This window comes from Argentina silus (assembly GCF_951799395.1).
Source record: "Argentina silus genome assembly, chromosome: X".
NCBI classification, from domain to species: domain Eukaryota; kingdom Metazoa; phylum Chordata; class Actinopteri; order Argentiniformes; family Argentinidae; genus Argentina; species Argentina silus.
The window spans coordinates 20,462,871-20,487,358 of NC_139653.1; the positions used below are offsets into that span (position 1 = coordinate 20,462,871).

A 24,488-nucleotide genomic window follows, 5' to 3' on the forward strand; every position below is an offset into this window, starting at 1 on the left:
AAGCATTTATATGAGCATTTATGAATAATTAATAACTGGCTCCTGATTGCAAGCTCCCTATTTGTAAATATCGATCAATCTAAACTAATGACATAACTGTTTGTAAATGGTTTATAATTTAATAATGCACTGGTTATAAGTGATTTATTAACTAATTATGAACCATTTATAAACCATTTACAAATGTGACCTTAATGTAAAATGTTACCGTTTAGATCAGTTATACAAGCCTTTACAGCTAAACACAATCTTAGGGTCATTTTAGGATGCACCATTTTTTTTTTCCTGCTTATCCTATATCTCATATAATAATTGCTTTCAGTGTTCTCCCCCCTTGGTGTGTGTTAACATTTTCTTCTTTCTTTGTTTTTGTTCAACAGATCCAACTCACCCAGCTGTCACTCTGAATTAGCTGTGCACTGTGAAAGGAGAACACACTCTGCTGTGCCTCGACACTCTGCAGGCGCTTGTCCTTGATGCCCAAATGCTGTCTTTCTATCGTTGCGTCAGCCACCCTCTGTGAGTTATGGACTTGTGATGACGGTTGGCCCCTTGACTCAGGAACGCAGCCTTCTCACAATACACCAATGACTGACTCACACGATGTAATGAAGAGGGGTCTTAAGTTTTTGCTCTGTCAAGAATCTACTACCAGAATATGAGCATTTTGAGCCCTACAACAGACGACGCAACAAACCTGCCGGGAATCGCAGGAGGCCCAGAGAACTACCCCAGAGCTATGCAGTCTGAGGAGCTGTTCAACAGGAAACTCAAGGCCCTAAACGGAAGCATGGGACCTCCAGCCAGCGGCACACAGGGAAAGCCTGAGGGGGTCGGGAAAACCAACGGGACACCAGCCATGCCCAAGATGGGGGTCAGGGCTAGGGTGACAGAGTGGCCCCCAAGAGAGAAGGGCTGGGAAGGCCACCCATCACCAAACTATGAGAGTTTAATAGCTGCCTTTCAGAACGGCCAGCCAGTCCAAACTGCAGACATGATTGATCAAGTTGAGCAGGCTCCCCTTGACTCTGACACCAAGTACACACTGAGCGACCTCTTGAGCCTCTCCCCACTGAAAGGACTCCATCCCATTCGCCAGCGCAGCAATAGTGATGTCACCATCAGTGACATCGACTCAGAGGACATCATCGATCAGACTGCTGTCAACCCCAACACAGGCGCCTCGCTGCACCGTGAGTATGGAAGCACGTCCTCCATCGACAGACAGGGCCTGAGTGGGGACGGGTTCTTCACCATGCTAAGAGGATACCGGGTAGACACCCTGGACCACCGCAGTATGCCCCCACTGGGATTCCCTGAGCTTCTGCGCTATGACACCTCACTCTCCTCCAGCCTGCAGACAGCTACCCAGATCTCCCGGGGTGAGATTGTACGGATCGCAGGGTATGACTATGTTGACAGTTCCCTCCTCTACAGCCGGGAGCGGGAGAAATCCTTTATGAGGCGGCTAAAGTCAGACTCCTCTGAGACATCGCTCTTCCGGAAGCTGCGGACAATTAAGAGTGAGAGTGATGGCTTCCGGCTCTCCATGGAGCAGGACGACCGCCGGCCGCTCAGCTTCCAGAAGTGCTTTGCTCATTATGACGTCCAGAGCGTCTTGTTCAACATCAGTGAGGCGGTGGCAAACAGGGCCAACCTGAGCCAGAGGAAGAACACTACCACTGGGGCTTCAGCCGCCTCCCAATACCACGTACCTGGGATTGCTGGGGCAGGAGCCGGGGCAGGGGTAGGGGCAGGAGCAGAGGGAGGAGTTAGTAGTGGAAATGCCACCATGTATGAGTCTCCACTGGGCAGCAGGGAGGACCTAAACCCTAAAGAGAACTTGGATGCTGATGAGGGAGATGGGAAGAACAGTGGCTTAGTATTGGGCTGCCCACACTTTCGCAATGAGATTGGTGGAGAGGGTGAGCGGAGAATCTCCCTCTCCAGAGCCAACAGTGCCAACTACACTGGTGGAGGAGAGAACTGCTCCTTTGAGTCGTCTCTGAGCTCCCACTGCACCAATGCTGGGGTGTCTGTACTGGAGGTGCCCAGAGAGAACCAGCCCATCCACAGAGAGAAGGTCAAGCGCTACATCATTGAGCACATCGACCTGGGAGCATACTACTATCACAAGTACTTCTATGGGAAAGGTAAGAAACCAAATCTTGAAACCAAATGTGGCTTTTACACCACACTACCAACCCTGGGTGTTACTGTAGGTGGAGGATATGAATGACACATTGTTCAGGATTAAGATGTTCTCTTTCAGTCGACTCGGTTCAACCCCTCACTATAGGACATGCACTCTGTGTACCTACTCGCTGAAAATTCTATTCAATCACGCCTGGTACAGACTGAGGACGCTTGCAGGCACGTAGCCCAGCCTATAAAGGTTCAGGCATAGCACGCTCATTTATTCTTTCCATTCTTCACTCGCTGACTGTCTGAAGCTTACCGTAGTGTGTTTTCATAGCTAGCTACAACTTATCTTAATTGTTCCACTGACAATTGTTAGGTTATCACTACTTGAACCCTGCGGTTTCAGCTCAACAATTACATAGGAGCTTGCTGAATTTGGTAAGCCAAGTTTGATGTTTTTTTCCCTTGTGCGAATCTGCTACTCTCTGAGTTAGCAGACTAACACAGGAAGGTTGTTAGCTAGCTTGGTGCTCAAAATTCTTTGGAATTGTTTGAACCATTGCTGGATCGATGATACGTCCTTGTGTATGCTACAGCTAGCACTTGGTCAGTCAGCTAGCTTGAGTTACTCATGGTTTTTGGGCCGTTTGAGCCCTCGCTAGCTTTGGCAAAGCAAACCTTTCTTTGCCTCGTGCAGATGGCAAGTCAAGACATGCTTCGGCTAACCATTGGGATGGTTGGCTAGCTCAATCTCGTTATAAAACGACTTGAGCACATGGCTAATCTGACAATTGCTACCTTTTTGGTTCGGGTTTCTACCAGACATGGGAGACGCTGTCCACAGAAGGCAGCTTCCAAGGAATCCTGCCAGATGTGGTCATGCCTTGTGGAAGTCGGACTTACACAAAGTCTGCTGACCGTGTCTTGGTTTAAACCATGCACAGACTGTCATTCTCGACCCCTAGAGCTATGTGCTCTACTTTATACTGAGTTTCTAGAATGTATGCGTCGCGTGTCGTTGCTGTGGAATGCCTTGAAGAGGGCAAGGCGCCGCAGCCCTCTTCTGGAGACAGTCCCTTCTTCCGTTGGTGAACCTGCCTCGAGCCCCAGCTCGGCTAGGGCTCTTGGCTGACATGAAGTTTGAATCGAGTTGAAGAAGAAGGATATGGAGGTTTACACCACCGTCCTTCCCCTCAAGGACAAGCCTAAGACGGAGAAGTGGCCCTTCCTGAACCAGATTGTGACAAGGCAGGTTTGTTTTAATTTATACAAATCTTGTGTTCTTGTGATGGTGTGTGTGACAGTATGTAGTGTGTGTGACAGTATGTGGAAGTATATATGAGTCATCTAGGCTACTGGTTAAATTGTGTGACTGCTGTTGGATTCTAAATGTTTTACTTGCACTAACCACTATATTGTTCTCCAAAATGCGAGGTGTTCACCTTACTCCATCTCCATCTCTCACTATATGTGATCACTTTGTGTGGTAGTGCGCGTTGACATAGCGCCTCCCCCCTTTACTCCCTCACAACATTTTAGGCAGCACCCCCTCGCGAAATATACTTCCTACGTCCCTGCCTCCTCCTCACTTTAAGATCCTGAGGAGGCGAGTGAGTGATTCCGCCTCGACCAACCCTCAGCATCACCTCTCTACCCCTGCACCTCTGGCCTCTCTAGGGTGTCTCTGTTCACAGATTTGTGCCACAGCCAGCTGGGCTTCTCCACATAACTTTCGAAGGATTTACAGCCTGAACGTGACCGTGCCCTTCTTGGTGCACACTGTCCTGAGTGCTGGTTTGGAGATGTAGACGGGCTACATTTTTGTATATGTTTCTCTTCGGACCAGGCAATCTCAAAGCTTTATAGGCTGGGCTATGTGCCTGCAAGCGTTCTGAGCCTGTACCAGGCATGATTGAATAGGTTTTTCTCCAAATACGTACACAGAGTGTGTGTCCCATAGTGGGGGGTCTCTCTCATCTCCTTCAGAGAACCTGGATTACATTTGTGACCTTTAGTTTTCCTCCTTGCCAATTAATCACAATCCCTTTTGTTCTCAGTCAATAATACTGTGTGAGGAAGAGTTCCTTCAGAGTGGAACAACCTCAGCTCAGTAGAGTCAGATACTGTATCTGCTTGGTCCAGTTATTTTCGTAAGGCTCGAGAAAATATTTGGGCCAGAACAATAGGAGGTTTGTGTTCTGTGTTAGGATGTGTGTTTCACTTCCTTCAGATGGGGAGCGGTCATGTTCTCTGTGAGATATTGCCCTCCGCCCTGTAAAAGCATTGTGATTTGTCATGTGAGAAGCGAGAGGTGAAGTAAGGGGTGTGGTGCAGCTGTTACCCCAAGGGCTGAGGGTGTGTGAGCGCCCCTTACATGAAACCCTGGGGTCATCAAAACCACATTGAGTTCCCAGTGCTCCTCATTAAAACACCTATGTGTCTGAATATGGAAATACCACTCTACTCAACTCATCATCACGTGTGTGTCTGTGTTTCTCAGTGTCTGTGTCTGATGCTCTCAGCATATTGGGTTACCTATTCTTAAGCCCTTAAAACAGCCGCTCCACCTTTCACATTGGGGAGATGCCTAAACCTCTTCAGGACACTGCTTTGAATAAATGCATTGCAGTGTGTTAGACGGAAAATTCACATTTGGAAGCTTGATGTCTCCAGTCATGGAGAATGAACCAATTACAGATCCACTCAGCTGATATCAGATTGTGTTAGTGAGCTTATTCTGTTGGGGAATTGATAATCATTTGCCGTGACATTTCGCTTGACTTACTATTCATACTGAGAAAAAAAATAATTTTCTACTTTTACAAATAGCACCCACCTGTTTAAGTGTTTGTTCCATTCTCTGTAATAGTTAACTTTTTCACATACATTTCATGATTGAATATATAGCTCCCTTTTTACAGTGGCCTATATGATTGTATAATTGTATGTAATTGTTTTGTCCATTTGAAGGATTCAGTCTTTGTCCTTTTAGTCCTTCAGCCTAGGCATTTTATTGAGGAGACATTGATTTTATTGAGGACACACACACACACACACATACACACACACACACACACGGACACACACACAGACACACACACACACACACACACACACACACACACACACACACACACACACACACACACAGAGTGTCACCACTTTAGAGGCCACTTCTTTCACCCTGGGCCTGGCGGTCCCCAGCCCCCCATGCCATTCCCTCCTTCCCCATGAGAACATGTGTGTTACAACCATCTGACCACTCAGATGGATACAGTGAAGCATCCACTTTCAAACACTCAGTTACATTGTCACAGACACACATGGAAATAAAGACAAAGTGTATAGATAGAATGGACAAGGACCAGGCAAAGAGGCAAGGATCAGGATATAGGGTGGAGTAGACTCAGCCTGGAAGATTTCAAGAACTGGAGTCTAGTTTTGAGGGGCTCAGAGCTGGTACATTAACAGTAGGAGAGAATCAGCATAAAGCAGGTGACCTGAGGCACATCTAAGGGACATCTAAAATACATCTAAAGGACAAGGCCAGAGCCCGCTTACACCGGGCACACTGTCACGGGTTGACCTGCCAGAGGGACATCAGGGGGGTAGAGGGTGCAGCAGCAAGAACCTGAAACATCCAGAGCCAGCACCATGACCATCCCGGCCTGCACGGTACTGGGCCGTACGCCTGCAGTGGGAGGGCCTACAGCAACAGCCCCAGCCAACCCAAACCCAGACACCGCAAGAGCCCATCCACCACTGAATGGAAAGAAAGACCCGAAATCAGCCCAGGCAGCCCCCCCAACCTGTACCAACTTGGTGGCAAACCTTCATCAAAGGGGCCAACACCAGAGACCCAGGCTGACCCAGCCTTGACCCCGTCCACCGGCGCAGGGCACCCTGCAGCCATAAACAATGACTGCAGCCAGACCCGGATAACTCCTGAAACCACCACCGCCCCCAATCTGTGTAACCCATGCCACACGCCTGTATGGGGACGTATAGCAGCAACAACCCCGGCCGGCCCAAAGTCCCAACTCGCCAGTGCCCACTCACCCCCCAGGGTGAGGATATGAGGCGCCCCAGTAACCAACCAGCAAGCCAGCCCCAAAACAGAGACGGCAAGGATGATTTACTGCCGTGCTAGGACTGGTCATAACACTGACTAAGGAGATCAGTCTTGAGCCTAGACTTGAAAATTGAGACTGAATCTGACTCCCTAACATGAATCGGAAGATTATTACAGAGTTGGGGCACTCTGTAGCAAAATGCTCTACCACCTTCCATAGTTTTAGATATTCTGGGAACGGCTAATCTCCCTGTATCTTGTGAACAAAGCGTGTGTGAACGTTTGTATGGCTGAAGGAGGTCGGTGAGATACGAGGGAGTGAGTCCCTGTAACGCTTTATAGGCTAATAATACAAGCCTGCTTGTGCTTTAATTGGAAGCCAGTGCAAAGACGCAAGTACTGGAGTAATGTGATCATACTTTTTTAAGGATTCTGGCAGCTGTAGTTTGTACTAGTTAGAGATTTTTCAGCGAGGAGTTTGCACAGCCAGATAATAGTGCGGTACAGTAATCAAGTCGAGAGGATGCAAATGCATGAATCAACTTTTCAGCGTCACTAAATGATAGAAAATGCCTAATCTTAGATGTTATGGGAATAAAAGAACGCAATTCTCAAGATGGTTTTCATATGTGTATTAAATGAAAGATCAAGGTCAATTGTAACACCAAGGTTTTTTACTGCCTGCTTAGGAGTGATCGCGCAGAGTGTCAGATCGGATAGCAGGTTTCTGTTTCTTTGGGCCAAGAATGAGCATCAGTCTTGTCCAAGTTGAGGAGTAAGAAGTTGCCCATCATCCAATTCTTTATGTCTGAAATGCAACCTTCTACAGCATCCAGCTGTGGTACTTCTCCTTGTTTCATTGAAATATAAAGTTCAGTGTTCAGTTCATCTGTATAACAGTGAAAATGTACACCATGCTTGAATAATATTGCCTAGGGGTAGCATATGCAGAGAACTGTAAAGGGCCGAGTACTGAGCCTTGCGGGACACCAAACTGAACCAAAGAGGGAGGTTTTCTCATCTAGTAGAACAAACTGGTATCTGTCTGATCTAAATCACGCAAACCAACAAGATACTGTAATCATTCTAAAAGGACAATATGATCAACAGTATAAAAAGCTGCATTTAAATCAAGAAGTACAAGGACAGACACAGAACTCTGGCCAGCAATAAGTCATTAACTATGACTCAGTGCTATGTTAGGGCCTAAAACCTAGCCTAGAATAGGGTCAAGTAAACAACTGGATGGCTTAGAGGTCGTAATCAGTTTGCTGAATGTCTCAGAGCTAATAGAATCAAATGTTCACCATATCATGTGTACTGGGGAATTGCAACAATTTAGAAACACTGTTATTCACCTTGTTTGTGGTAAACTAAACAAATAAACGATTGAGGGTCTTAGATCCCACATTGCTAGTCCATAAATGTCCTTGTTTGTCTGGAGGCCAAATTAGAGACTCGATCAAAGAGACTTGGTCAAGAATGGTAGAGGGAGCACAGGCTACACCTCTCTCTTTTATATCCTCCAGGCAGGAAATACACCTGATAGTAAGGGGCATAGGAGAAACACTGCCCTCTGGGGTTATGGGGTGTAGAGTCAGTTATAGTGTCTAATAAATGCAATCTGATCTACCTAGACCAAGGGTCATCACAGTAGTCCTCCCATGACAATGCCCCATTTGACATGTTTCATGTCGTTGGCAAGTATGCATTCTTCAAATTAGTTTCCCCAGCTTTCTCCTGCAGTTGATCTATTATTCATGTCACTATGCCCTCTGCAATACAGAACTGATGTCATAGTGATTAGAGTCACCATATTGATGTCCTGTGCCCTTGATGCAGTCTCTAACCTCGGTACTTTATGAGCGCTGCAGCTTAAGCAGGTCCCTAGCGAGGTTTTATGTTGTTGTCTGCTGAATCCCAGTCTTTCGCCCTGACATTGAGTGGGATTAGGGACAGTTTGCTTAAGGCACTGCTGTGCGTGTGCAGTACACTGCTCCTGTCCATACCCCTCTCCTGCACATGACGCCATATGACTGCATTCTATCATTCCTTTCTTTTTTAAAGAAGAGAGAGGAGAAATAAAAAGCAGGTTTGATTTGGTCAATCCTTAGATTCATATACTCAGGGTACTGTATGTGCTTTGTGCTCTCTTACATGTTAATTAGTTAGGAATATTCTTCCCAAAGGAAATACAACTCTTTTATTATCCCAGTGTTTTTTTCCAGGTAGACACCCCAATGCACTGTGTGATTACTTAGGCCTACATACAACAAGGTATACTATATATTCATTCATGGTAACTTTAAGAGGTTAGGTTGACTTCACACTACACTGAACACTGTCACAAACCTTGACTCAAAATGATGAGCACTCATCTAAACTTCATTGAACTTAAAATGTTAACTCCAGGAATGTAACGACTGAAGAATGTTAATGTTACTATAACAAAGAAAATGCATCGCACCCTTGCCCCCCCCCCTTTGTTTGCATTTTTTGGCAGTGTGTGTACCTTGTTACAGTGTGTGTGAGAGTGTGTTTGTGTGGAGCTTTTAGCCTGAGAAGTTTGTTACAGTATAACTTTGTCACATTTTTTGTGCATGGCCACAATGGGATTTTGCCTTTATTGAGTCCTGTCTTCTTTCATCTCCAGAACACCAGAACTACTTTGGGGTGGATGAGAACCTCGGCCCAGTGGCTGTCAGTATCCGGAGGGAGAAGCTGGATGAAGGGAAGGAGAAGGAAGGAATGCAGTATAACTACCGTGTCACCTTTAGGACAAGCCAGGTAAAAACATATATATTTTTACATGCTTTTTTAAAAATTCATTTTGATTGTATCCTCAGTATAAATGCTAGTTGAAGCTATTAATTCAAGCTTGGGCTGGTTTTCTAGAACTAATGCAATGATCGAATTTGAGAAATTCAAATGTGAACATTCAGTTCATATTTCGCCAGCCTGGGACATAACAGAGAAGACATTTTATTTCCTATTTTGGCATTCTGTTTTTCTGTAGGTCCAATATTCTGGCTTATCGTGGTTTGTGCTCATACAGAACAGAACTCAAAAGGCAACTATAGGGGCAGCTTAGTAAACCTAAGAAGTTATGCTTGGTTGCATTTGGATTTGGTAGCACTTCTCAAATCACAATGAAATGTCAACATTGTTTCTGGCACCACAGGGCTATACATTGTTATGGCTATAATAAGGCACAGATTTGATTAATGTAGGTACTGTAACTGCATGATAGCCCATTACAGAACAATATAGAATGTTTTGCATAGCTGTCATAGGTACCCATTTATTTACATGTCCCTCTATCTTAGCTCACTCCTTAATATCTCCACTACCGATAGCAACCTAGCCTAATCCTTGAACTTCATTGGCCGTCATTCATTCCAGTTTTCAACTGCCAACATCTGCTTAAATAAAGGTGAATTTCATGACATCCGCATCCAGAAGACCTGTTACTTTCAATGCAATTCGTGTGTAATAGTGTTTAACACATTTAAGCAACAGCGACAATTAAGTGACAAATGTTAGCAAATGACTGCCTATTCCAGCAAAGAAATTACTGGCCAGATCTGGCCCACATCTGTTTTCTACCGGCATACGGATGTGGCCCAAGTACAACTTTGTTCCTCGGGCCAGAAGTAGGACGGCTCTGGCTGCCATGCCATTTTTCACAAGATACCCAATTAAAGTACTTTTTCATGATCGTCAGAGGATTCCTTACCCTGAAAGAAATCTAGGGGCCAGGAGAAGAGTTAACAAGATTTTTTAGAAATAGCCAATGCTAACTTTAGCTACTGTAACTGTAGCCACTGCTAACAAAAAAGATGCTATGGAAATACTGATCAAGTTTCAAATTAGTGGCCAAATTACCACAAATTCACATGTCACCAAGTATTTTGTTTGATACAATTAGAGTAGATTTGGTTGCGCAATTTAATACTTGGTTGAATGCCCCTAGCACATTTCTTTGTTAGCTGGGGCTAAAATTAGCTGGTGTCAGCAGTAGTTTGTTCAAACAACAAATCCAAACCATGAAAAATGCTGCATTCATGACTAGTCCAGTTATGTCCGTCAATATGTTATATTCAATATGTAAGCTCTTTAAAATACAAGATGTGGTATTCTAATGAGACCTGACTTAACACAACCAGTACATTACTTTTTGCATGGTATTAGTCTAATTCAATGATTATGCTTACACTAACCAGACTTAATTCTGGGTCCAGCAAGCCAATACCATGACACTCCATCTCATGAAATGCTAACTAGAGGCCCAACCCAAACAAACCTTCTATTTCCCTTGGGGACATAAACCCAATTCCTATGATGGGGGCCTGCCAACCTATAAGTGATGCAATCACTTTTGTCAGGAAGAGGTTGGGTCAGAACAGTAGAGTAGAACAGTGGAAGAGCACAGATATGTTTAAGAGCGCTGAAAATATCCATTAAAGGGATAGTTCAGGTTTTCAATGTTAGACCTCATTGTCCCCCACTGATGAAATCGGGGAGATTATGATTCGGTCTCTATCCATTCATATGTCACACGCTGACACCACTGGGACAATTCTGATAAAACCTTGGTGAATGATGGGCCTTGCCATACAGATGCAGCATTTACGGAATTACACTGATTGGCCCAATTTTGACTAAACTACACAGATGCATCTTGCCATAGAGATTGTTTAGGAGTTTTGAGGTGATGTCGATTCACCATTAAAAACGTCCTAATAGGGTGAGGAGTGTAGCCTAATGCAATACGCCTATAGCCTAATGAATTTGGGAATAATAATAATTCAATGCAAAGCTGTAAGAAGCAACTGATAATGAATCAAATCAGCAAAACACGTTCCAGTAACTTTTCAGTCTGGCTACGAATGCAGCTGTAGGAGTGTACCCTAATGCATTAAGCCTATAGCCTAACATATGTGGGATTCATATTTTGTGAGTGAAGTCTGTTATGCATAATTTAATACCAAAACTTGGCCTATATCAATACGGAAACCAGAGTTGTGTAACCTAGGTTTATATCCAGTCGCATTTGTAACCAAATCATTTGCCTTTGCAAATATTTTGACTTAGCCTATTGGTGAAATTTGTGTTTGATGTAAATGTGGTGATCGCACCAAGAGAAAAGCCCTCCCTGTGCGCAACGGGGGTACAGCACTGTAAAACTGAGACCAGAGTGTCATAGTAAAAAAGTTTAGAAATAAACATCTTGCTTCATTTACAGGCTTCTCCATCACTCTCCTTGTATAGAGGGGCACTACATAATTTGTGGGGAACAACACATTTGCTGTACACTTGTTTTTCACTTACTTGGACTGTTCCAGACATGGGCTCATAGGCTCATCCAGACATTTTCTTTGGCTGGCTTCAGGCCTAGTGTTCGGGATACCAGTGTACATGAATGGGATCATCTGTACGCTATACGTATGACTACTTAAAAACATCTCCACAAGAAATTCTACAGCCATCTCATATCTTTGTGGGATATACACTCATGTCGATATGAAAACAATTTGTTATTGTATTACAAACGCAAATATATATTATTCAAACTGGGAATACTTCCTGTTTTGCCCTCAGTTTTAAAAACATTTTTTTATTACATCCGCGGATTAACTTGTTTCTCACTTCAGTGGAACAACACGGACAACGGCATTTGGTTGAAGTAGCTACCCAGTCAGAGGACAATTGTGGGCCAGATATGGTCTCATGGTGGCACATATGGCTGAGTGCTGGAAATGGCAAGTATTATACCATGGCCAAACCTGGTCCACATATGGGGGCAAGCCCTGGCTGAGAGTTGGCAATTTGCTGTGGGCCAGCACTGGTATGAGGATTGTGGCCCTGATATGTTCTTGTAGCTACTGGGCCATCTTTGGTCTGAGTGTGATTGGGACATGGGCCACATTCACATGCTGGCCAAGGTCTGGCCTTTTCATGGCAAAGATAAATCTCAGGAATGGCAGTATGAGCCGGCCCACTTCTGGCCCGGGGTACAAAGTTGTACATGGGCCACATACCGGTAGAAAAAAGACATGGGCCAGATCTGGGTCGTCATTACTCTGATGACAGGGTATTCCATCCTATTCAAAGGTACAATGACAGATCATTTTCTATAAAAACAATATAATATTTTCCTAGGGAACGCCCAATAGCTAAATGTTTTACATTTTGCATGGAGAAGTTTTAAAAGCAGTTTTCTGTGCTTTTGATAGTGTAAAGGTGATCCTATTCATGTACCCTGGTATGGCTAAATGCTACCCCTGGAGCCAGCCAAATAATTCTCAAGAATAGAAATATGATCCCAAAAAAGTGTCTGGATGAAGTAAGTGGAAAATTAGGTCTAACATCGAAAAACCTAAACTATTCCTTTCCCCAATCCATTCTAAGGAACAAGCATCCTAATGTGGTCAGTGATTTGGAGCCAGTCGTGACTTCAGCCAGTCAGTCAAGCACACACTGATGCAGTCTATCAGTGAGTCAGTCCAATAATTCAAAAACACACACAATCATAGCAAACACACACACACACACACACACACACACACACACACACACACACACACACACAATAGCAGTCAGTCAGTTACATAGAGATGAATGCTAGCACACACACACACACACACACACACACACACACACACACACAATAGCAGTCAGTCACATAGAGATGAATGCTAGCACACACACACACACACACACACACACACACACACACACACACACACACATACATACACACACAGAAAGATCTCAGTGATTTACTCTAGAGGGGCTCATCCTCTGAATAATTCAGGTGAGACAGATGCATCACATGGAGAAATGTCACTGATATTAAATGCCAGTCTTGGTTTGAAGCACCACTCTCCAGGAAACCATGTATGTGGGTCACGCAAGCCCTCTCAGTCATACGAACAAGGTTAACCTTCCCAATCACTAGAATGGTGTATCTGCATGTACTCACACCACTCACCTCACACCTCCCTCATTCAAAGAACCGACTGTAAGTAGGAGTGCCCATAGGCTTTGGAGATGGACTGGGGATTTGTTTTAGATGTCCCTGTAATGTGCTAGATCATATCAGGCTGAGTGCTGAGCTTACGCTGATTGGGTGATCTTGTGATGGCACATTAATGAGGTGAAAAGTAAAACACTACTTAAGATCCAGTATTCAGTTCGCCCATCTCAATTATTTAGTAAGCTAGTCTCTAATGTTTCTACATGGAAGTATAATGGCCATGCCAGCTGAATGGTGAGAGGTACTGTCTGACAAAACACTTCATATTAGCCTTTAGATAATCACCTTTCACTTATGTAACTGCCTATGTGGTGTTGTCCAGGTAATACACAATTTTGGAACAATATACCATTAAAGATTCCCAAAGAACAACCGTGACAATGGAATTCTCATTCAGTCTCCTTCTTTCAATCCTTCCCTCTCCCTGGTTATGGTCCTCTGTGGCTCAGTTGGTAGAGCACAAAAAATGCGCTAGCAACGCTAAGGTTGTGGAATTGATTGCTGCTGGGACCATATATAAAAATGTATGCACTCACTGTACTGTACCTTGCTTTAGATACAGTAAAAGTGACAGCTAAATGGCATATATTATATAAAGATATATTCTGTGTGCCTATAGCTGACCACCCTGCGGGGGGCGATCCTGGAGGATGCTGTGCCTTCCACGGCGAGGCATGGTACGGCCCGGGGACTACCACTGAAGGAGGTGCTGGAGTATGTGATCCCAGAACTGAACATCCAGTGCCTGAGGCTGGCCCTCAACTCCCCCAAGGTCCCTGAGCAGCTCCTCAAGTTGGACGAGCAGGGGGTGAGTACCGCTTGGTCAGGGTTAAGATACCAGAGGAAGAAGACCTTGTCTAGGCCTGTACAACACCTTGTCTAGCTTTCCTCTAGTGTTCGGGTCAAATCTGACCTATTTACAACTTTTCCTAAATCATAAATATTGTGTTTTTCATCTGATTGCCTCAAGACCTTATGTTTTCCTCCACACTAGGCATTTAAACATATAAAATTGCTGATCACCACTTTCATTGAATTTTGAGTGGTTTAATCAAATTTGTCACACCTGTGGGGTTCCGGGTCTAAAATGACAGCCATAGGAAATGAATGGGTAATGAAATGTAAAAATACATACATACAATAGGAAAAAATATATAGAAATGTAGAAATACATTTTCAGTGTCCGTTCTTTTGTATGTTCACTGTAGTTACTCATGTTAGCCACTAGCTGAAGACATTGTTTCACAGCTTAAAAAGGTGTTCAACTAAATTTGGTGATGATTTATGGTTTTTGTGTTAATATAAGTGCAGTTAAAACAGACCGGCCAAATTTGGCCATGAACACTATAATAAGGGGGGGGGGGGGGTTATGAACAAAGGAGAAAGGCTAGGCCTATACAATTTACATTGTCTTTGAAGAAAATGAAGGTATCATTTTATTGATGTAATATACCTCTCTTTGGTTAGACTTTTGCATTTTTGATAGAAACTCATTGGGCAGAACTTGACTTAATTTCCAGTGGTAGGAACCCATATGCAGCCTGTGCTGCTGCCTGTCAACACTGTTTAAAATGTTCACTGGTTTCCAGGTGGAGGCAAAGGACAGCCAATATCACGCTTAAGGTGAATCAATATGAATCCCAGACACAGGGACTCAAATCGATTTCTCTGGCACATTCTCTCTGCTGAGAGATATTCAGAAGCAGGCTGAAATAATAGACTTTTGACAACATATTTAATCCAAGGCAGCGTATTTGGTATTCTGCTTGGATGGTATGAGATGCCACTTAGTATTTATATCTGTTATAATGAAATGGCTATTAGCAATATGGGTCCTCCATATTCATTGGTACAGAAGAAAGTCCTCCATTGTGTGATGTTAAGGCCTTTAATTTAGCTTTTAATGAAATAATAAGATTGAGGAAGGAGAGGTGCCTCCTTCCATGTAGTGCTTATCTAACTATCAAAGGATCTCCTGCCTTCCCCTGCTCCAGCATAATTGTGTTTGTTAGCATGAGCATATCCTGCCAATTGACAAGGGAATGTCTCTCATAATAGACTGTGTTGAGCATGTTCCTTTAGTACAGAAATTGTATTCACCTTAAAATCACAAATACAATCACTACCCTGGCCTGAAACTCCTCATAACTCCTCTAAAACCCAGTGGCTGATATTGAATGTTTGAGTTCAATCATCAAAGTCACAGAGACACTGTCTGGAGCTAGACTCAGGGGTAAAAAAAAAACTTTAAAAAAACCTGACCGTGCAGCAAACATAGAACCAGACATGAGAGTGACAATTGTAGTAGCCAACACATCTGAGAGACCCTACCTATGTTAGACCTATCTCCTGAGAGACCCTACCCATGTTAGACCTAAGCCACTCTCAGTACCTCAAACACACTAACAAGGAGCAGGGGACTCCTCAGTGGTAATACTCCTAGGGGTCCAAACTGTGTGAGACTTGAAGTGCTACCAGCTGGCACTTGTCCCCTCAGACCTCAAACCAAAAGCAGAATAGAGGCTGTGCTTGTATTTGAAAGTCAGTATTTTTGTATGCCTCTGTTTTAATCATTAATGCAATGCTCGCAGAAGTTTAACAGCACACCATAATACATTTTTTTGCTATACTGGACTTTCACAGCACTCTAATGTTTTGGGGTGGTAAACTGAGACTTGGACAGCAGGAAGCTTTAGATCACACCTCAAATATAGTAAAAGACTGAGAGAATGGACAAACCATTAGAGGCTTATTCTGCTGAGTGTGTGTAGCAGTGAAAGCATGTAGCAGCCATGGAACCTTATCCCAGAGATCTGTGCGTGCGTGCGTGCGTGCGTGCGTGCGTGCGTGCGTACGTGCGTACGTGCGTGTGCATTTGTGTCTGTGCATGCCAAGCGGGCTTCAGTGCCCTGGGAGGAGAGACAGGGCACCTGCTGAGTGAGACTGTCCTGGAGTGAAGCAACTGTCGCGTGATCCTGCTGTGAAGCAGCACTTTAGATTGGGGAGTAATGGTTCCTGACTTGTAAGAAGAGAACATGACATACTGTATATAGATCTGTGCTTTAGCTCACTGCTCTAGGCCTACAGTAAAATAGCTGTATAATGGGCTGGAAAAAATGTTAAGCATGAAATCAGATCAGAGGACATGGCTTTAATGGAGGACAGAAAGCTAATTCTAACATTAGCTTTCTATCTAGCGAAAGCTAATGCTAACATTTAAACTAACACAGAGATGACAAATGTCAATCTATTGTTCCCAACCAAAGGCCAGATACTGGGACATTTATGATTGATTGATTGTCACTAGACACTACAGATTTTATTTGTATTTTTTTTACCATCCAATATATCTAAAACAGGAGTGATCATAGCTCTGGTTTGCTTAAATCAGTGATGATTAAATCACATGGGAAAGGAAGGGCACAATCCAGATCAGTTAGATTTTATTCAGGTTCAGAGGATTAATGCCTACTACCCACTGAGGTCATTACTCCACTACAAAAGTGCTGGACAGCATTATGTAGATAGACATTGACATTTGTCAACCATGGTTATCTGTCAACTGTTAACCAAAAGATCAACACAATGGACATGTGGTTAAACCTGTGGCATGACAGAGGTTGTGTGGTTGTGTGTAAGCCTAAAGGTTTGTTGTGTATGAATACTGCAGATTTCTGTATAGAGAGATATTGTATGGCTTTGATACTCTGAAAACAGGTGTCACAATGTGTCCCTGAGGTTTGCTCTGAGCTCTACAGTGGTCCCCATCTGCCTCACTTATAATTCTCTCTACTCTCCATAACTGCGTTTTGGGGTATGTGGGGGCCAACAGGTGACAACAGCCCCCAGCTCTAGAGATAGAGGGGGAGAGGAGACACTTCTGTTTCATAACCAGCCTTCACCTTCTGAACCTTCTGTTCAGGCAGCAGAACTTTTCTCCTTATCACTGTGGCTCACTCAGCAACAGTTGAGAACGTTGGTTAATGTCAGCAATTTCCATGCTATTAGATACCTGAGCTCTTTCTGAATCATATAAGGCCACTTTTCCTCCTTTCATCTTCTTCCTGCACTTCCAAGGCTGATGCCATTAAAGAGGCACATCAGAGAGCAGGCAGGAAGAGGAAGTGACAGTGACAGAGTGAGTTACATCACAAGAGTAGACTCACAATCTTGGCTGCAGCCCTGCCTATCTAAGCGTTCCTATTGCTTATTCATTATTTTATTTCTTTATTTAGTCCCTAAGCGCCATTGTGCTTTTCAGGCAATGACACATTTCCACAGAAGGAGAGACAGTGATTGGCCGGAGATTGGGGGCTGTAATGAAGAGCACAAGGTTAAGTGAGTCCACATAATACAGGACAGAGACTCCAGCAAATCAGGACAAGTCCCCTTGGCTAAATGATCATTACACAAAGAGACACTGCAGGAGCCACTATTCCCTCAGTACAGAGCAGGCCGACTGCTAATGCTCTGAAGCAGGAAGTTGTTATGACAACAGCGTTGGGAGCACACAGAAAAGGGAGCTGCTCAGGCATTGGTAGTTTGTTTGTAAATATGAAATATTTCTTAGCTGCCAGTCTCAGGAAGCTATTTTGTCTTGCTAGATTGACCCTTGTCTTGTGATGTTGACTTCATTTCAAAGTATGAGGCAAGAGGTGCTAGAAGCATTCTGTTTTTTGGCCTCTCTTTATAAATGATTCATGGCCCCATGGTTCAACGGCTAAATGAGGCATTGGGTGTGAAAGCGTCACCATTGTGTCACCATTTCGGATATTTTTCCTCAACAACTTTACATTAAACTTGTGGGATTCTGCTGATTAGCTATTCAAGATTTATCTTTATATTTTTAAGATGGATCTTTATTTATGCAAATAGAACACACTGTTCTTTCTGAATGATTGACGCAAGTGGCATTATATTATGTCCCTTATAAACCAAGTGGCAACTAGCACATGATTTTAACTGTTGCTGTACTTGAGTTGAATAGATGTGCTATTTTACATTTTTCCAAGGATTTAAATGCCAATGACAGCAGTTCATGTGTGTCTCCATAATCCTGGGTGATCTCACTGAATGGCGTCATAGGCGTTCCTCAGTAGCTGGTTTTGAACATTGGTATTAACCCTGGGTGATTTGTGCTCTGCTGAGAGCTCCTGACATTCTGCAGGCCTTCCTTACAAAATGTGGATTTCAGCTAAACGGCAGAGGAAATTAAGGCTCCTGTATTAGCAATGGTAAGATGGAAAGTGTGATGAAAAGAGTCATTTGCCAACATGCTGGACAACGTATGTAGTATCATGTACCAGAGTTCAAGAGGAAAGTTTGGAGAAAAAAGGATCTGCCCAATATCCACTTGCATACTACCTCATATGTGAAACATGGTGGATGGGGTGCTATGGTTTGGGCATGTATAGCTGCCACGAGAACTGGCAAACTAGTCTTAATTGAGGACTGATGCTGACAACAGCAGCAGAATGTATTCCTAAGTACAGAAACATCTTGTCTGCTCGTGTACAAGCAAATACCTCCAAATTCATTGGATAGTGCTTCATCATACAGTAAGACAACTAGGAGTTTTTCACGCCAAGAAGCGGAAAGTTCTTGACTGAGCAAGTCAATCTTCAGATTTAAATCCAATTGAACATGCATTTCATTTCCAGATGATAAGATTTTAAGCAAAAAGACCTCAAAATCAAAAAACAACTGAAGATGGTGTGCATTATAGGCCTGGCAGAGCATCACCAGAGAAGATAACCAGTGTCTGGTGGGGTCAATGGGTTGCAGACTTCAGGCAGTTATTGCATGCAAAGGATTGTCAATCAAATACTAAACATGAGTACTTCATTTGAACTTTATGTGTTTTTTTCCAATACTTTTGGAGCCCTGAAATAGGAGGGTTTGCTTTCTAAATGGTGAACTCAATCTGAAAAAAACATTGAATTCAATAACATTGAATTAAAGCTGAGAATCTCTACTTTGACCCCATATTAATTGTTTGATTTCAAATCCAAACTGTTGGAGTATAGCTAAAATAATACAAAATGCAGAACTGTAGATACAGTATGACAGACATACAGTCATGGTAAGTGGCCTTTTCTGCATTGTGACTTCTGCTGATGTACTGCATGGTATCCCTGTGCTTCCAGCTGAGTTTCCAGCACAAGGTGGGGGTGCTGTACTGCAAAGCTGGCCAGAGCACGGAGGAGGAGATGTACAACAACGAGAGTGCAGGCCCCGCCCTTGATGAGTTCCTTGACTTGCTAGGGCAGAGGGTGCGCCTCAAAAACTTCACCAAGTACAGAGCACAGCTGGACAACAAGAGTGAGAGAAGACATGCACACAAAGATCACAACACGCATGCACGCGCACACACACACACACACACACACACACACACACACACCACACACACACACACACACACACACACACACTCTTGTTATGGTGCTTGAAACATGTTCTTTGTTTACACCATTACATCAGCATCTTATCCAACATAGACCCACTAATTGTCTTCCTCATGTTGTAGCGGACTCCACAGGCACCCATTCTCTTTACACTACGTACAAAGACTACGAACTGATGTTCCATGTGTCCACGCTGCTCCCCTACACCCCGAACAACAGACAACAGGTTAGTTTCTCCCCTCTACTAAGATGTTGGGTGGTACTGTAGGACCATGCACAACGCGAGTGAGTTCTTGTAAATCCCAGGGCAGCTTCTTTTTTCCCTGCTCCTGCCAATCTTCTCCAGAGCCTCATATTGTGACGGTAATGACCGCTAAGTTGAAATCGTGAGCATTGCCATGGCAACTGAACCCCAGACGTAGCTTTTTAATCAGAGCATCGCCAGGGGCCAAACACTGGTGTGGTATTAGACAGGGCTGGATGTCTATCTGCGGTAACAAGTAGGATTAATTGGATCCGGTGGCGGACTGGCGAGTGATGGCCCGATAAAGCCCTGATTAAAGAGGTTCTGCAGCTCAGCCTGCACCACTATGAGGGGGAACACAGCACATCCTCTCCTTGTGCCCATGGTAAGGATCTGTGAGTATACGCTATGTTTACTCCACCCACTAGGATATTATTGACAGGGCCAGTGAAGGATAGGAGAATGGAGTGTTTTTCTGTGTGTGTAGGGAACGGGGCTGAGGAGAGATGAGAGACCAAACTAAATCCCATGCAACTCAAGGCACTTGATTAGCAGGATTAGGGGATTTTCTGTAGCTTTTCTGTTTCTTTACATTACAGCTAGGAATAAGTGTGTAATAACCATGGTAAGGCTTTTAAGCGCGTCAACACCCACAACTGCTGGACTAGACAGCATCCCTGGCCGTGTCCTCAGAGTATGCGCCGACCAGCTGTCAGATGTCTTCATGGACATATTCAATCTATCCCTGTCCCAGTCTGTCATCTCCATCTGTTTCAAAGTGATCACTATCACCTCAACAACTAGCGCCCCGTTGCACTCACCCCAATCATCATGAAGTGCTTAGAGAAGCTGGTTAAGTCTCACATCAACTCATCATTACCTGCCACTCTGGACCCTCTTCAGTTTGCATACCGCCCCAATAGATCCACAGACGATCGCCTATGCCCTGCGCACCTCCCTATCCCACCTGGACAAGAGGTACACCTTCGTAAGAATGCTGTTCATCAACTACAACACAGCATTCAACACCATAGTCCCCTCCAAGCTCGTCACCAAGCTTAGGGACCAGGGTCTCAACACCTCCCTATGTAACTAGATCCTGGACTTCCTGACGGGCAGACCCCAGGTGGTGAATTTAGGCAGCAACACCTCATCCACTTTGACTCTCAACACAGGGGCTCCCCAGGGATGTGTGCTCAGCCCCCTATTATACCTGTTTGACCGCACACAGCTCCAACTCCATCATAAAGTTCGCTGATGATACCACTGTGGTTGGCTTGATCACCAAAAACAACAAGTCAGCCTACAGAGATGAGGTAAGAGTTCTGGCGGACTGGTGCCAGGACAACAACCTCTCCTTGAACATCAGCAAAACCAAGGAGCTGATCGTGGACTTCAGGAGGAGGAAGGGGGGGGACCACGCCCTCATCCACATCGGCAGGGCTGCAGTGGAGAGAGTCAGCAGCTTCAAATTCCTTGGTGTCCACATCACCGAGGACTTAACATGGTCACACCACACCCACGCTGTGATCAAGACCACTCCATTCAGGACCTCTACTCGGAGAGGTGGAAGAGGAAGGCTGGGAAGATCATCAGGGACCCCAGCCATCCCATGCCCTGTTCTCTCTGCTGCTTTCTGGCAAAAGGTATCTGAGCATCCAGACCTGGACCACCAACAGGCTCCGGAACAGTTTCTACCCACAGGCCATAAGACTGACCATGCCCCCCCATCCCCCCCGAACTTGAGCTCTACAATACCCCCCCCTTTGATCAAGACATCTGATAAAATTGCACATTATTGCACACTGACATTACTGCTCTAGTACTATTTTCACTTCTTGTCATTTTGTATTACTTATTACTGAATTGTTGATTGTTGCCAACTGCTGTTGTTGGGCATGGAGCAAGATCCCAAAACATAGACAATATGTCAGTTACAACTGTATGCGATATAAGTGACAAATAAAATTTGATTTGATTTGATTTGATTTGGTTCCACTAATTACCTGTAGTTACCAGTAACAAGAAAGACAATTCAATCAGTCAATCAAATGTATTAACACTTTTTACATAGACAAATGTTGCAAAGTGCTTCACAAAAACAATACAAACAATAAATACAATACAAACAATATATACAAACAATATGATCTAACACCAAACCATAGACCCTCAAAAAGCAAGCCAAGCAAAACACTTGCTTGGTAAGCTGGAATGTAGTTATATGTAGTATTATTTTGCATGAAAGATGCTTTAACAGAGAAGGTAGTTACTATGAAATAAGGTGGTATCAACAGGAATATATTCCCTGTTTTCATTCTGTTTTAGACTTACCCCATCTTAACCTCACAACTAAGTCCATGGTTACTGAGTCAGTGGTACATAGGCTACCTACAGTAGTACTGGTATGCATGCATCCTGAATGTAACACAATAATAAGATACCTATTGGGTTTTTATGATTTCCATGCAGTTAATGGTACTCTGCCCTTCACTAGGTCACTTCTTGTCAGGGGCTCATATGCAATTGTTTCTTTCAATAGAAGAAAAGCCAACTCACTGAACAACCGTGATACAAAACACAAGTGTAAGTTAAGATGGGATGCAAGGCGAGAAGAAAATGGAAATACCTCATGTAGCATTTTCGAGTTCTGATACTATTTCAGTAGTAACTACCATCTCTGTTTCTTGATTATAAATCAAATTAAATTTGTGCTCATCATTCAATGATTCAAGAACAATATGGAAACAGTGTTACAATAATACAGAAACAAGCATCTTTCATGGAAAATAATTAAATGGAAACTACAGTCCACCTTACCTTGTAATAACAAGGTAATTGTTTTTCTTGTTACTGGTAACTATCAGTAATTACTGGTAATTATTAGTTATTACCATGCTATTAACCACTTATTTCCAGCTGCAATATAAAGTGCTACCAGATTTTCTTTCTCTTTCTTTGCCCTCCTCCTATTCCATTTGATTGTGTGGGATTAGCATTTAATCCCAGGTGGTAATCTTTCAGAAGGCCCTAGCAGAGCTCACCCTCTCATCCTTTCATCCTCCCCAATTCACCTCTAATCCTGTTTGTTTATGTCCCATTACCCCTTTTGCACCTCTCCATGGCAACAACACTACCAGGTTAATTGACACACCAGGTTAGTGTCACTCTGATGAAACACATGCTGGGGTGTCTAAATAATATATTCCGGGAGCCTATTTCTGACTGTGGTGACACCCTCAACCCATTTTCTCTGACATCTGGGATGTGATGTCAGAACCCTTATTGCCAAGGACTCTTACAGCAAGCAGCTGGATGAGCTGAAATGACTGGATGAAGTTCAATGATTAGAACTGAACAATGTCATTACTGCACTGTAAATTATTTGGTGTCCTACAGACGATGAAAAAATTGAAGACACTGACAATACATTTCCATTCTGAGTTATTGTTGGGAGCCCATTTCAGTTTACAAAGTAAAAGCCTCTTGACATCGAGGATGTAGGGGCAGTGTACAGCCTTATACAATAGTACAGGATACTGTAACAACAAACAATCTGCTTCATAGAAGACCAGTCCTCTCCTGACCAGTTTTCATGTCTTTCTTTCTTACCAATGCTGACCTGTTTTCATTTACTTTTCACTTTCTCTGTCTTTCTCCCTCTCTTTAGCTTTTGAGGAAGAGACATATTGGCAACGATATCGTCACCATCGTGTTCCAGGAGCCTGGGGCTCTTCCGTTCACTCCTAAAAACATCCGCTCCCACTTCCAACACGTGTTTGTCATTGTTAAAGTCCACAACCCCTGCACTGATAATGTCTGCTACAGGTAAGTGGAGCATGCATCCGCTGCCACGCCAAGGTTGCTAAAAGCAATTTCAGGTGGATAAAGCAGGTGTGGGGGACGGGGGGACGGGGGGGACGGGGGATGGGGGGGATAGAGAGGGCAAAGCATTCAATTCAAGCCTCCAATTACTGTAGCATTTCACCAAAGGATTAGAAACTCTTCAACAAAGACCCTCAAGACAATTTAAGGGAATGTGTTTATCTTTGAAGTCGTAGAAATTTAGGAACTTGATTTGAAGGAATAATGGGTCTGCTAATCTTTTTCTCAGGTTGCTTTACATTTTAGTAATGTCTGGAAATCATGAGCCACTTTTGATCTGCCTTATATTGTGCAGCATTATTATCTTCAGACACAGCTATGAATTATGAATTATGATTCTTCACTTAAGTGTTGTTTGAAGAGAAGATGGTTCTTGTTAATGACATACATTTAAACTTACTCAGCATGGCAGTATGACTCTTGGATTTGAGACACTTCTGTGTCTCTATACTGGAAATTATTGCCCTTTCCCACAGTCACAATTAGAGTTCTCTGTTATTTTTGAAACAATCTAGTGTTTATTGGCAAGTCAACCTTCAGCCTGTTGATGACATTGCAATAAAATTATATATTACTGCTATTATGAATTGATATGAAGTGTAGTAAATACCATAGTATATTACCATGAAACCACCTCACCTCACTATCAGCGACTGCAAGAATATCTTTACTGTTATTACTATTACCAGTTCTACTACT

At 43.6% G+C, this 24,488-nt stretch overlaps 1 protein-coding gene across 1 annotated transcript in view; it reads left to right on the top strand.

The window, feature by feature from the left end:
• Positions 1 to 658: 658 nt before the first annotated feature.
• The window catches only part of LOC310823041 (signal-induced proliferation-associated 1-like protein 2), a gene marked incomplete at its 5' end in the record, with an annotated part of 66,847 nt that continues 43,017 nt past the window's right edge, over positions 659 to 24,488 (top strand). Inside the window, 6 exons of the mRNA XM_083695710.1 lie at positions 659 to 2,153; positions 8,868 to 9,001; positions 13,873 to 14,061; positions 19,400 to 19,574; positions 19,783 to 19,886; positions 23,575 to 23,732. Of these exons, the coding sequence (XP_083551836.1) occupies positions 659 to 2,153; positions 8,868 to 9,001; positions 13,873 to 14,061; positions 19,400 to 19,574; positions 19,783 to 19,886; positions 23,575 to 23,732 (2,255 nt within the window). The remainder of the gene's footprint in view (positions 2,154 to 8,867; positions 9,002 to 13,872; positions 14,062 to 19,399; positions 19,575 to 19,782; positions 19,887 to 23,574; positions 23,733 to 24,488) is intronic.